Source organism: Larus michahellis, chromosome 3 (genome assembly GCF_964199755.1).
Source record: "Larus michahellis chromosome 3, bLarMic1.1, whole genome shotgun sequence".
Lineage (NCBI taxonomy): Eukaryota > Metazoa > Chordata > Aves > Charadriiformes > Laridae > Larus > Larus michahellis.
In genome coordinates this window covers 4,920,565-4,932,838 of record NC_133898.1, presented here as the reverse complement: position 1 = coordinate 4,932,838, position 12,274 = coordinate 4,920,565, and the positions used below count along the sequence as shown (strand labels likewise).

The following is a 12,274-nucleotide window of genomic DNA, read 5'->3' as shown; positions in this document are numbered from 1 at the left end:
ATGGTTCTTTGTTGAGATGGATATTTTCTCATCTGCAGTACATGATGGTGCCAAAACTGTCAGCTAAGGAGATACGAGATTGAGAACTGCAGTGATCTTCCATCTCTTAGAGCTTCATATAGTCGGTGCTTTCCTTTATTTTCTCTATCAGAAATCACATTTAGAAGTTCAATTGCACTCTTTGCAGAGGACAGTGTGACAAAAGGTCTCTGTAAAAATCTAATGAAAATTGTCAGCATCTGAGATCATACTTACTTGTAGTGGCAGAGCAGTTGTAAACCAGGCTTCTGCTGTACTACAAGCTGCACAGAGCAGAAAGACATTCAGTCACCCAGAGGGGAACTGGGGGGTTCAGATCACCCTCAGTCTCCTGTTGCGTAGCGCGGAGCATTGTACCCCAGTCCCCTACAGGGCCACACCTACAACTGGAAAATGTTCTGTTTTGGTTCAGATGTAGTTGGGGTTCTTTTCCACCATACGGATCACTGCTCTTCAGCACCTTCAGACTAGCCAGGATACAGTCTAATTAACAGAGTAGAAAATTCAGGTGTAGTAACTCAAGGTTTGTTTTTGTCACAAGCTGTTATGCATTTTCCGTGGCCCTGTCTCAGACTCCAAAGACACATTGTATAATCCTAAATGCCCATGTGCAGTAGCAGATGGAAAAATACCGGTTTCTGTCTTGATATCAGCTCTGTGCTGATATAGCCAAGATGATCTGTGGCACCTTTGTAATTGCTGCCGTAAAATGTATCTCTAAGGTTTCCTTCTGGTCTCTTCTAGTGACTAATCTGCAGAGAAGATAGCAGCCTGGTACTGCTGTTAGTTCTAGAGTTGCACAAATGTTAGAAAGCTCAATACTGTTAACAATTCTAGTTTCAAATTCTTCTGATACCCACAAGGGAATTTAAGGCCTTTGGTTAAACTCTTTATAGGAAATAAATGCCATGTATATGAGTTTATGAGTTCCAGGTGGTAATGAATGTTGGTTTATTACATCATGATTTAGTCTTGCATTCATGGCTTCTCTAACTCTGTCTCACTGTGGTGTTAAATTGATACACTATTCTAAAGAAGAAAACAGACCCTGGAAACAAACACCAAGGGCACAAACGCCACTTTCTGTATTTTCGTGAGTCTGTAGCTGCAAGGAAAATGGACTAGCTGGTTTCATTAATTACATCTAATATCATTGCAGGCTACAACGGATTTGTATGGCAACTGCACGCTGCGTCACTCGGGAACATCTGCAGCTGCCCCTGAAGCTGCTGGAGTGTTCGCCTTGGCCCTGGAGGCTAAGTACGCTCTTGAGAAATTCCTTGTGAGCTCTAGAGAGGAGAGGGCCTGCGGTCTGTTTAATGTTATTCATCATTTAAGTTGGCTGTCTGTGGCACAGGGCTGGAACGAGCAGCTAACAAGCTGCCTGCTACAGCAGTGAGGTTCATGGTAACTTACAGGTGGAGCAGCAGTCTTGCCAAAGCTGTATGGCAGATGCATTTTGGCTGACTTGCTCTCTCTATGTTCCCTCCCATCCACTGCTTACAGGGGTTTGTTTTCTCCAGCGCTGTTTGGAGGGAGAGATTACTTCATTTCTCTACATATTCAGTGTGGAATGCCCAGCCTACAAAAACATAAGGATGAACCTATGGTATGGGACAGGAGTTCATCTCGTGCCACGTATGGTCAGCAATGACAGATGCTTAGGGGAGAGGGATCTTTCAACAACACTTCAGCAATCAGTGGTTTGGAGAGAGAGCAGTCAGCCTATCCTGTTTAATAGCCACGGGCAGATTTATCTTCCCTGAATTTGTCTAACTCTTTTTCAACTTGTCTGTATTTGGCACCTGTGTCATTGAGTGGCCACCAGTTCCACAGTATTAATATTTTTGGCGATGGTGGTGGGGAATGTTTCCTTTGGGTGTTTTTTTAGCCCATTGCTGTTAATTTGCTTCTGTGCTACGCAGTTGATGTTAGCTGAAAGAATAAATATTGTCTATTTACCATCTTCATGCTACTCATGACATTGGAGCCCTCTCATATAACTTGCTTCATTATCATATTCTCTAATGATTAGGAAAAGTTTTCCTTACTTAACCTATGCTATCTTTTTGCTTTGTGTTAAATGATTTTATGAAGTGAGGCAGCATTTGCTCAGTTATACAGCTTCAGTTGCTGTAACCATGGTATGAAGTGAGCACTAAGTACATAGTTTTCTTCAACAGTGGCAGCAGGATGAAAATTTGGCAGAGGAGACAAAGTTTACATCATTAGCAGAGCAATGATTATTGTGCTCAGAGCATGACTTGGGCCAAGTCTCATTTTTCAGGTTTTTACATGTAAAACACACATGCCAAGTGTCTAACTTCGGATGATCGTTCCTTCTACTATCAAATTCATTCAGTGGGACAGCCACCATCTAATAAATTAATATAGCCATAAAAATATAAATGTTGAATGAATTTTCTGACCACTGCATGTTTAACCCATACTGCAACCTTAATATCTCAGTAATAATTATCATTCCTCTTCATTTGAGCTATCCATGAAGACCGGAATTACTCTTGCCAAACTGTCACAAGTAGAAATTAGGCTAATACCCCTAGTTTGCAATTGAGTTTTTAGCCTTTGCTGAGAAGCAGGCAGGGGAGAGAAAGAACTGTCAGTGTTTCCTGTCTCCTTCCAGACTGGCTCTATTAAATTGTATCGTGCAGAACTGCCCTGGATGAGTTACGCCAGCCTTCACAGGAATGGCTAACAATCTCCCATGCAGACAGCTCTTGCCTGCGATGTGTCTGTCAGCTCATATACAATATGTGTCTGACAGGTCTCTAAAAACAGACCAATCTGTGAAATGGAAAGTACAGCTTTAAGCAGCTCTTAAAAGATTTCAGTAAGAATGATGCAAGTGGTATCTGGTTTTCAGCTATCTTGTGTCACCTTGGAAAAATGATGGTAATTGGCTATTCTGGTGTACATTCAGCATGCACACATGCTTATTACTTAGGGCACAGAAAGCTGAAAAGTGGATCCTTTTAGGTTGATGGTTTGAATCAGACATATTGTAATGTTGAAAGAGTTCATCATAAAACAACTGGAATAGCTTTAGTTATGTAGAATTAGAATGTCAGTTCTAAAGCTTCCAGAATAATAACTTATAAGTGTCCTTCCTGTCATCATAATCACTGCAAATCTAGGAAGACAAGAGCTGATGATGAAAAATGATCATTGAATCTAGACGAATGTTACTTGACTGCATCCATCCATGCTAGTGTATCACGGGTGACAGACCTCTCCCATACCTTATAATGCAAATCTACAGCCACCCACAGCCCATGTATCCATATTCACAGAATATGGAAATTACTAACACCTTGGTTTTTATAGCTCATCAGCTTCATCACACTGGGGCTTCTCTGGGTGAACCTTGGAAGGTCCATGGGAGAAGCAGGAGGAGCAGCAAGAAAAAGGGGGCAAGATTTGAGGGGAAGGCTAGGCGAAATTCTGTCATCATCTTTTTCTTTTTGTATACTTTTCAGGATCTGGTATAATATCCTACTCATTTTATTAGCTTAAAAATTGCACACTGGATCTATAATGTTGTTTTCAAGAACAGGGAAACAATCAGAAGTGATTTTGCAATTTTGGGGAATATATTTTGGGGAAGTACTATACAATTAAAACCTATTCTTGTTCCCACTGAAATCAACAGAAGCTTTGTTATTGATATATGTATAGACAGAATTTCTGTGTGATTCATAGAAGCAAATTTTACCAAAAGGCTTAATCAAACACACTGTCCCTAATTATCTGCTTGGAAATACTGTGCTGTTTGTTTTCCATGTTGCTCTTCCACAGCTTGGATCTGACATGGAGAGATATGCAGCATCTGACAGTGCTCACCTCCAAGAGGAACCAGCTTCACGATGAGGTTCATCAATGGCGTAGAAATGGCGTTGGGCTGGAATTCAACCATTTGTTTGGTTATGGTGTCCTAGATGCAGGAGCAATGGTTAAGATGGCGAAAGACTGGAAGACTGTTCCTGAGAGATTCCATTGTGTTGGAGGGTCAATACAGGAACCTGAGTAAGTGACTAGTCTAGTATGTGTGTTTGGCTTCTTCCAGGCATTTAGGAGACCACAAGCATGCAAATACAGTGACAAAGACATAGAGAGTCAAAGAAACATAATGAAATTTTTTTTCTGAGAAAGCCTCACGTTACAAGTAGCATTCCAACTCTTTCAATAAGCTGATAAAATAAACTACATGCTATTTCAGTTCCTGTTTTGCTGGAGGAGTGCATTCCACAGCTCATCTGTATCATCATTGCTAGTGCCAGTAGTGTTAATAGCAACATCCATTTCTCCTGGGTACTTACAGGTATGTTTGTGCCAGAGTTTTCTGTGAATAAAGAGCCTGCGCACAAGTGAAAAGCTGGGAGGCTGGCACTGTAAATTACGTAAACTGATGCCACATGAAATATCTGTCAGCCAGGTCATATGTCCTTGTGACATATTCCAGCAGACAGTTTTATCTCCAGAAGACTGAAGCAATCATCTGCAGGTAGCAGTGATTCAGTTTGAACACTACAGCATTTAATTGTGTTTGGGTTATGTTCTTCAAATCTCTAATTGCAGGCTAGGTAGTCAAATTATTTTCTGATTTACCTTCATGTGCTAAAGTGAATGAGTCAACAAGTGAATGAATTAATACTAATTGACTGCAACAGCTATAGTTCAATTTAATTATTTGAAATACTAATCTAATAACGGCCAATTTATGTCTATACCATTTGAAATTTGAGTTTTCAGTGCCATTTTTGAAGGCATCATTATTCTACTGGAAAAAGAAAGCAAATCAGCATGTCACCCTGGCACGTAGCTCAGCCAGGCAAAGAATAAGTTTGTTCCCAACCTCCAGATGGGTTTGTATTTGCAGGATCCTGGGTTCTACAGCTGAGATCTGAGTTTTAATTTATCTGGCCTGTGCATGTTCACAGGTGGGAAAGAAATGAGAGTGTGCTGAAGCTAATTTTGAGCTATCTCTAGTTTATTCATAATTTAAATGCAGACAAATAATCTCATTTATCTTAGTGCAGCCTTGTTTACTGAAATGGGGATCACCCTAGAGGAAGAGAGAAAATTGCTTTCTGTAGGCTTGGCTCCTTGCATTAGACGATGTGGCAGAGGTATTCTGGCAGCAGACTGCGCCAGTCGGGCACAGGCTATGCAGTAGTATTGTCTCCTTCTGCCTTTGTTTTTCTGTCCCGTTTCTGCTCTTGAACAGATAGAAAAGCAGAGGTGATGGTGCATTTCCTCCAGCCCAGGGATCTGGAACTCTGCAGTAAAGCTTCCCTATAGCTGCTGTTGCCTATCCAGAGTTGAGAAATACACTGCCTTGTATTGGTGTCTCTTGAGAGCAGCGTCCAGAACAAGCTTTGTGCTTCCAGCATGCCGATTTGTGAGGTCCAACCAAGTCAGTCACCACCTGACCCTTCTAACTCTACTGTAGGAGTGCCCCCTATAATTACCTGACACATCTATGTGTTAATAGGACTGCTGTAATATTTACATCCACCAAGGAAAATGTCACTGACAGGAGATAATAAGAATCATGACTTGCAACATCTACTTTTTTTTGAATTGCACTGTAAATAAAACTAGTTAAATCCCAGCATCTCCAGAGATTCCTTGAAAATTAAAACTACACTGCACTTCTGCCATGGTAACTGGGTTATTTTTCACATTTGGCCTTGCTGGAGCAACATTTTCTATATATAACCTATATGTTTATGTAAGTATAGATATCTGTATATATAAAATACATGTTCAATATAGATTTAGGTAGGTGAGTAGTTGATCCAGAGGTGTGTACCAGAGCAGTATTGTCAATTAGTAGAAACAGGCCAGGAAAGAGTTGATAGCCTAGAATATACAGTGTGTGAAAGCAATCAGTATTTAAAGCATAGAAACACTTCTCGGCAATAGGAACTTTCCCTGAAAAGGGATTTTTGTTGGGTCAGCAAAAAGAAAAAAAAAATGGACAAGCCTGGTTCTGGCTGGTTCAGGGAGACACAAAGATGATTTAGGACATCGTAGTCCATTAGCTGAAGAACAGCAGCAGAGCAGCGTGCTTCTAGAGAGCACTTAGCTCCCCCTGCTCATCTCTAACTGGGTACAACACTTCATGAAAAAGCGAATGTATATTTTTTTATATATACATATATCTCGGTTGTGCACACTGTGAGGGTTTAGAAGACCCATCTTCTTTTCTGCTCCTTTTGGGTCAGGCTTTTTCCACCACCCCTGCTTCTTTTTGTTTCTTTGGGGAAATTTCAGCTGGACTTTAGTAATTAGTCTAGCGAAGCAGAGAGTATTGGATCCGAATTGATAGGAAAGGGGCAAACAGAGCAACTATTTCTAGTGTGTTCTGTAGACCCGAGATAACTTCTGCACTGCAGCATTTGAGAAGGTGGAGAGAAAAGCTGTTTGCAGCTGTCAAGCTGTCTGCAAAGCAAGATGGAGTGGTAACGCTGCTCTTCTTTGGGTTTTGGTGTTGATAGATAGAAAAGACTCACACTGTGGTGTCCTCCCTCATTTATTGGAGGAGATATAAAGCACTTACTTATCACAACTCTTGGAACAAAGCAGTTTGACAAAGCTTTGTCTCCTGTGTGAGATCTCTGTGAGACAACGTGTATTCACATTGCTTTGAGGACGATGCTTCCCATGAAGAGAAATTGCAAGTGTGTGACAACTGTGAGACGATGATCCTTCACCTCTGGCATCATCTAGTGCCTTTTTCTTGTGCTTTGGCATACAAAATAAATCTTGAGGGGTTTATAATTATATGTTCAAATATTTTATCTGTGCAATATTTATGTTACACCAGCTTCTGCTTGAAGGCATCCATAAGATTCAGACTAACACAGGTTTTTCAGTTTAAGGTAAGTGTTTAAATGCCTTGAGGACCTGGACCTGAATGTCTTTTTACTCTGCGAGTACTCCCAAGCAGGCAGTACTCTATGAAAGGGCGACAGAGACTGGCCTGAGCCAATTAGTGATGTATTAAGCTCTAATACCTGGAGCTCCTCTCAAGAAGAAAATTCCTGGAAGTTACGCTTGAATGAAACACTTTCACTGCTCTCTGAAGAGCACACTACTTCATTAGCAAAGGGAAAAGGCTGCTACTCATTTCTTTTGAAATGAAGGTATTCATTACTGCAGTGTGGTCAATGCCCTTTAAAAGGGATTCTCCTTATTGTACTGCAAAACCTAGGTCAGGGAGAAGCCGCTGGAAGAGGTAATGACACGCTGACTGTAGTCTTTTGTGACTTATTCCCTTTTTTAATGATTACAGTAATTCTTGTCTTTCAAGTATTTCTTTTAGACAGAGGAAAGTGTCACACTGCTCGCAGCACGCTGATGGTGAAGATGCAGAGAATTTTATTGACATTTGTGGTGTAGTTTGCCGGCCAGTTTCTGAGGCAACTGGTAATTGCTAGCCGCATCCTGACCCCGAGGGGTTTGGCAGGCACTTGGCAGCCCCAGCTGCCAGCAGGGCGCTACTCCCGGGCCAGGGGCCATGCCCTCGGGCCTGGGCTGGGATCCCAAGCGAGTCAGTGGCTGCCGGCCTCCTCTGTGAGAGCTGGGAGGGCATGGATGCACCTTGCTCTCGCCTCTTCCTGGCAGCGTCAGAGGCACGCTTTGGAAATGCTGCTGCTGCCTCACAGGTAGGGAGCAAACACACTGTGAGTGCAGGGAGCCAAGACCACCAACCAGTGTAATGCTGCTCCCTCTTGTGCGTTAATTCACCCCATTGACAAACCCTGGTAAGACTATTAGCAGCTGTGAGGGATTGCCCAGCACACATGTGAAGTGGTTTTCTCATCTTGCGTGCCAACTTCCAGGCGATGCATCCTCTGTTGTCCAACTCTCTCCAGCAAAGGAGCCCTTTGCACTGATAACAGGGATCTGGTTTCCATTTGACGACAGGGTCCTTGCAAATTAAATGGAGCAGGACTGAGCTTGTGTTCCATCTGTGGGTCTGGCAATGCTTGGGACAGATGTCTTTCAGTGAATTGTGCATTTGCCTTCATAATGACTGAATTATAATAACCAAGAAACTTGTGACTTCAAGGGGTAACACTTTGGCAACTTGGTTAACAAATGCAACTTCTTTCCTCAGTGCGTGTGCTCCTGTAGGGGAGCAGTTCAAGGGTAGCAATTTCCATGGAAAAACATTTTTCAAATGAGCTGAGACTGGGAGTCCCATGTTTGTGCTGGTTTCCAAAGCAGAACAAGGATGTAGGCTTTGACGTGACTGCACTGAAACTGTGCAACTGGCTCCTCTGACTCCAGACAGCCGATTGCTGCCGGCTTTTAAGGTGACTGACATGACTGACTGCTCATGGTTCTATTACTAAATATACACATTATTATGCAGTTACCCCATAGAGTAGTGATATGTAAAGGCAACTATTAAATATATGTTAATATTTCTTAAAGAGCAGTATGTAACTCTTAGCTGTATTCCTTCTCTCTTTGTGTAGGTGTACATTCATAATGTATTTTCAAATTAAGGTTTTGATTTATTTTTTTTTTAAAGAGAATCTTCTCTTTTTGGCTAAGTATTATTTCCTTACTTCTCCATGTATTAATAAGGAAAATAGTATTTTTTTTCTGTGAGGCACCGAAACCCAGTAGTTGTAGCATCAGCCATGTCATGCTGTGTATATCCTTTTAATTTGCTTAATTATCTTTGACCTGCAGAAGGATACCACCAAGTGGCAAGCTGCTGCTCACACTCACAACCGATGCTTGTGAGGGGAAGGAAAACTTTGTCCGATACCTTGAACATGTCCAAGCAGTTATAACTGTGAATTCTACTAGGCGAGGAGACCTCAACATCAACATGACCTCGCCCATGGGAACAAAGTCCATTTTACTGAGCCGGCGCCCCAGGGATGACGACTCCAAGGTGGGTTTTGACAAATGGCCTTTCATGACCACACACACTTGGGGAGAAGACCCCCGAGGCACCTGGGCTCTAGAGATTGGGTTTGTCGGCAGTCTGCCGCAGCGGGGCGTGCTGAAGGAGTGGACACTGATGCTGCACGGGACTCAGAGCGCACCATATATAGACCAAATAGTAAAAGATTATCAGTCCAAACTGGCCATGTCCAAGAAGGAAGAGCTGGAAGAAGAGTTAGACGAAGCAGTGGAGAGAAGCCTGAAGAGTATACTGAGCAAGAACTAGTGCTGTTCTGCATGACGTGTCTTTCCTTCCCCAGATCCCTCTACTCACCTTTCTACTATCCAAACCTCTGTGTTAGACATATTACAATGATCGTCTCTGTAGCCAAATTATCACACTTTCTTGATTTTAAAGTCTTCTATCTTGTCAATAGTTATTTTAATTACCACTGAAGCAATCCTTTTTTTACTCTAAGCCACAAATATACCGTCCCCCACCAAATACTATGTACAGTTTGTGACTGTAAATGATTTTTCTTTTGTGTCATATGAATAGGTAATAACCTGCAGAGAAGTTGATGGCTTTTCCCTTCATATTTTTGTGGTAAATGTTGTTTGTATTAAAAAAAAAAAAAAGAGTGAATTTTAACATTGGCAGTTGGTGATAATGGGCACATTTTTAAAAAATATTGTGAGAGAGGGAATCACAGAGAGGTTGGCTGGAGAGGTCTTTGAACGTCTAACAGCTCCTTCTGCATTATTGTCCTCAGTGGGACTTTCCCCATTGGGTTCTACCAAAGTAGCACTAGACCCTACAGAAAGAAATAGTCCAGAGATGAAGAAAATTTACTAATCCAATTTGCAGAAATCCAATTCTTTTGAGAGTTTTCTTTAATATATACACTTACACAACATCCACACTAACACTTCAGCCGCAGAATGGGACAACAGGCACGCAATAAAGAAGGCAAAGTGATGCCAAAGCCGGGTGACATGGGGAAGTGCTTTGCAAACAGGATCAGGGCATTCTAGAAGCACAAGTTTCAATTTTGTTTGTTGGCTGGGTTGTTTTTTTTTAATTTTGGCAATTTAAATCCATTTACCATCTGACAGTAGAACGAGCACATAGGCAATGAGCTGTAGGATTTCTGGCAACGTGTGTGCAGAAGTGCATCTGCTTGTCCCTGTACCGAGATGTGCTACAGCAGCGTAAGGTGAGGCCGTGTCAGTGTTTCCAACCACAGACCTCCTGTTTTCTGGGGTTTACAACCTGGCCGTCAGTAAATTGCTGTGGGAGAAATTTGAAGTACGCAGCTTCAGTCTCAAAGCAATTTTTTATTCAAATTTCATTTTTAAAAATAGAGATTTGTTACTTTTATGTTATATAAGTATTTTTAAGGGGGAAAACATGCCTCAGTTATTAATGTGTCATGCAAAGTTGGCCTTCTTGGGAGATAAGATGTACTGTGTTTGGGCAGATTTGTTGGTAATCGTTGCTCTTTACCTTCGCTTTTCATACATGAGTAAAGTCAGTCTCTCTCGCCCTTGGAGTCTGCTTTGGCTATTGCCGTTAAGACACAACATCCTCCTCAGTGGGAATTCCTCATGGTAGCAACCACTACATGTTCTCAGGTGTGAGATCCCAAATTTAACCTTTGAATAATAAAGGCTCTTGATTCTGCAAATATTTAGGCACTCGCTTACCTACAGGCCATCAGTGGACCTACTCAAATACAAATTTTAAGCAGGTGCTTTGGATCTTTGCAGGGTCCAAGATCTACTTTTTAGCAGTGACTAGTTTCAGAATTTTATTATGTATTTTTAATATGCAGAGTATTAATCTAAAACATTTTAATAAGAGTTGTCCTGGTTGATCAGGTGCATAGTGGTAGAAACACATTCAGTAAGTAAATATTTATCTAACAAATTAAAAATGTAACCCAAAAGTTATAGGGTGGACACGTTTCACTTAAAGAATGTATAATCTGTACTGTTTTTTCTAGTGAACATCCATCTTTTATCTTTCCATAAGAGGCCTGTTCTTTCCTTTGCAAATCCAAATGACAAAATAAACAGCTCAACCTACTCAAAGTCTATGTGAATTACACTCTAAAGCCAAGACGCACAGCCTCGCACTACTCACAGGTTCCTCGTTGCATGCAGCAGCCCCTTCAGACCATCCAGTCACATTGGGATAGACAGGCATCAGCAGGGGAAGAATCGGGTCCCGGGTGATTTTTATTGGGATAAACAGGTATCAGCAGGAGAAAAAGCAGGCCCCAGGTGATTTTTTTTTTAAGAGCTCTTGGTTATTCCTTCAAGTACATTGTAGTGCCAACCGTGTTTAATTTGGTGATTTAAAACTTAACCCAAGGACGAGAGGGGCCTACTTCAAAGCGTGAACTGGAGTTCATGAGGCTTGAGCCAAAACTCCCTGAAGTTAAATGGGTTGGGGACAGGTTTGCTTGTGTCTTTGGAAGCGAACGCAACACGCTGGCGGCAGCAAGCGCTGTGGGTGGCACACAGATCCCACAAAAAGCAACGTATACATATCAGAGGGAAGAATTTGCCATATATAGATTTATATATTTATGCATACACCTGTATGTCTAAATGCATACAACACACCTGTGGTATCTCTCTCTCTCTGTGTATATATTACATACGATATGTACATTCACAGTATGTTACATATATTTGCTTATAAATATATATAGGATTACATATGGTATGTAATGTATAATACATATGCACGCACATAACTTTGTGTGTGTGTGTGTGTGTTCCAAGAAAGAGGTAACTGGAAGCTTTTGAAGGACTCTAAAATGTGGAAAAAGTTTTGGAATAAGAAAAGTCCATGTGGAACTCTTAAATGAACATGTACATGACTTTCCATTGCATTTATGTAATTTTGCAGTTCTCTGTTCAATCATTAAATATCTTATAAAGCAGCAAAAGAACTAGATGGTTGTTCATATTTTCATAATGCTGACATAATTTATTAAGTGAAAGATCACGATAATGAGTGATATACAGAAATGGCGAGTTTTGATATAAGTATATATAAAACTAAGTGTATATAGAGATCTTCAAATTCTTCAGGATTTTTGCATCAGGGGATCAATGAAAAATATGTCCAGTTAGACTAAGTTTTTAAGGTATTGCTGATGGAAAATAAAGTTAATTTGTTAGTAGTTATAATAAAGGGGGAAATGAAGTTGAAACAGGTGAACACTGTTTAACTAAAGCCCTGTGATGATGTTTTATTATATGAGTAAAATAAAGAGCTGTTGCAACCTGG

The 12,274-nt window shown here is 41.1% G+C and overlaps 1 protein-coding gene across 2 annotated transcripts in view; it reads left to right on the top strand.

Moving 5' to 3' along the window:
• The window catches only part of PCSK2 (proprotein convertase subtilisin/kexin type 2), a 113,321-nt gene extending 101,047 nt beyond the window's left edge, over nucleotides 1-12,274 (top strand). For both annotated transcript variants that reach the window (XM_074578417.1, XM_074578418.1), the window contains 3 exons: nucleotides 1,199-1,299; nucleotides 3,856-4,083; nucleotides 8,770-12,274. In XM_074578417.1, the coding sequence (XP_074434518.1) occupies nucleotides 1,199-1,299; nucleotides 3,856-4,083; nucleotides 8,770-9,256 (816 nt within the window). In that variant the 3' untranslated portion in view covers nucleotides 9,257-12,274. The remainder of the gene's footprint in view (nucleotides 1-1,198; nucleotides 1,300-3,855; nucleotides 4,084-8,769) is intronic.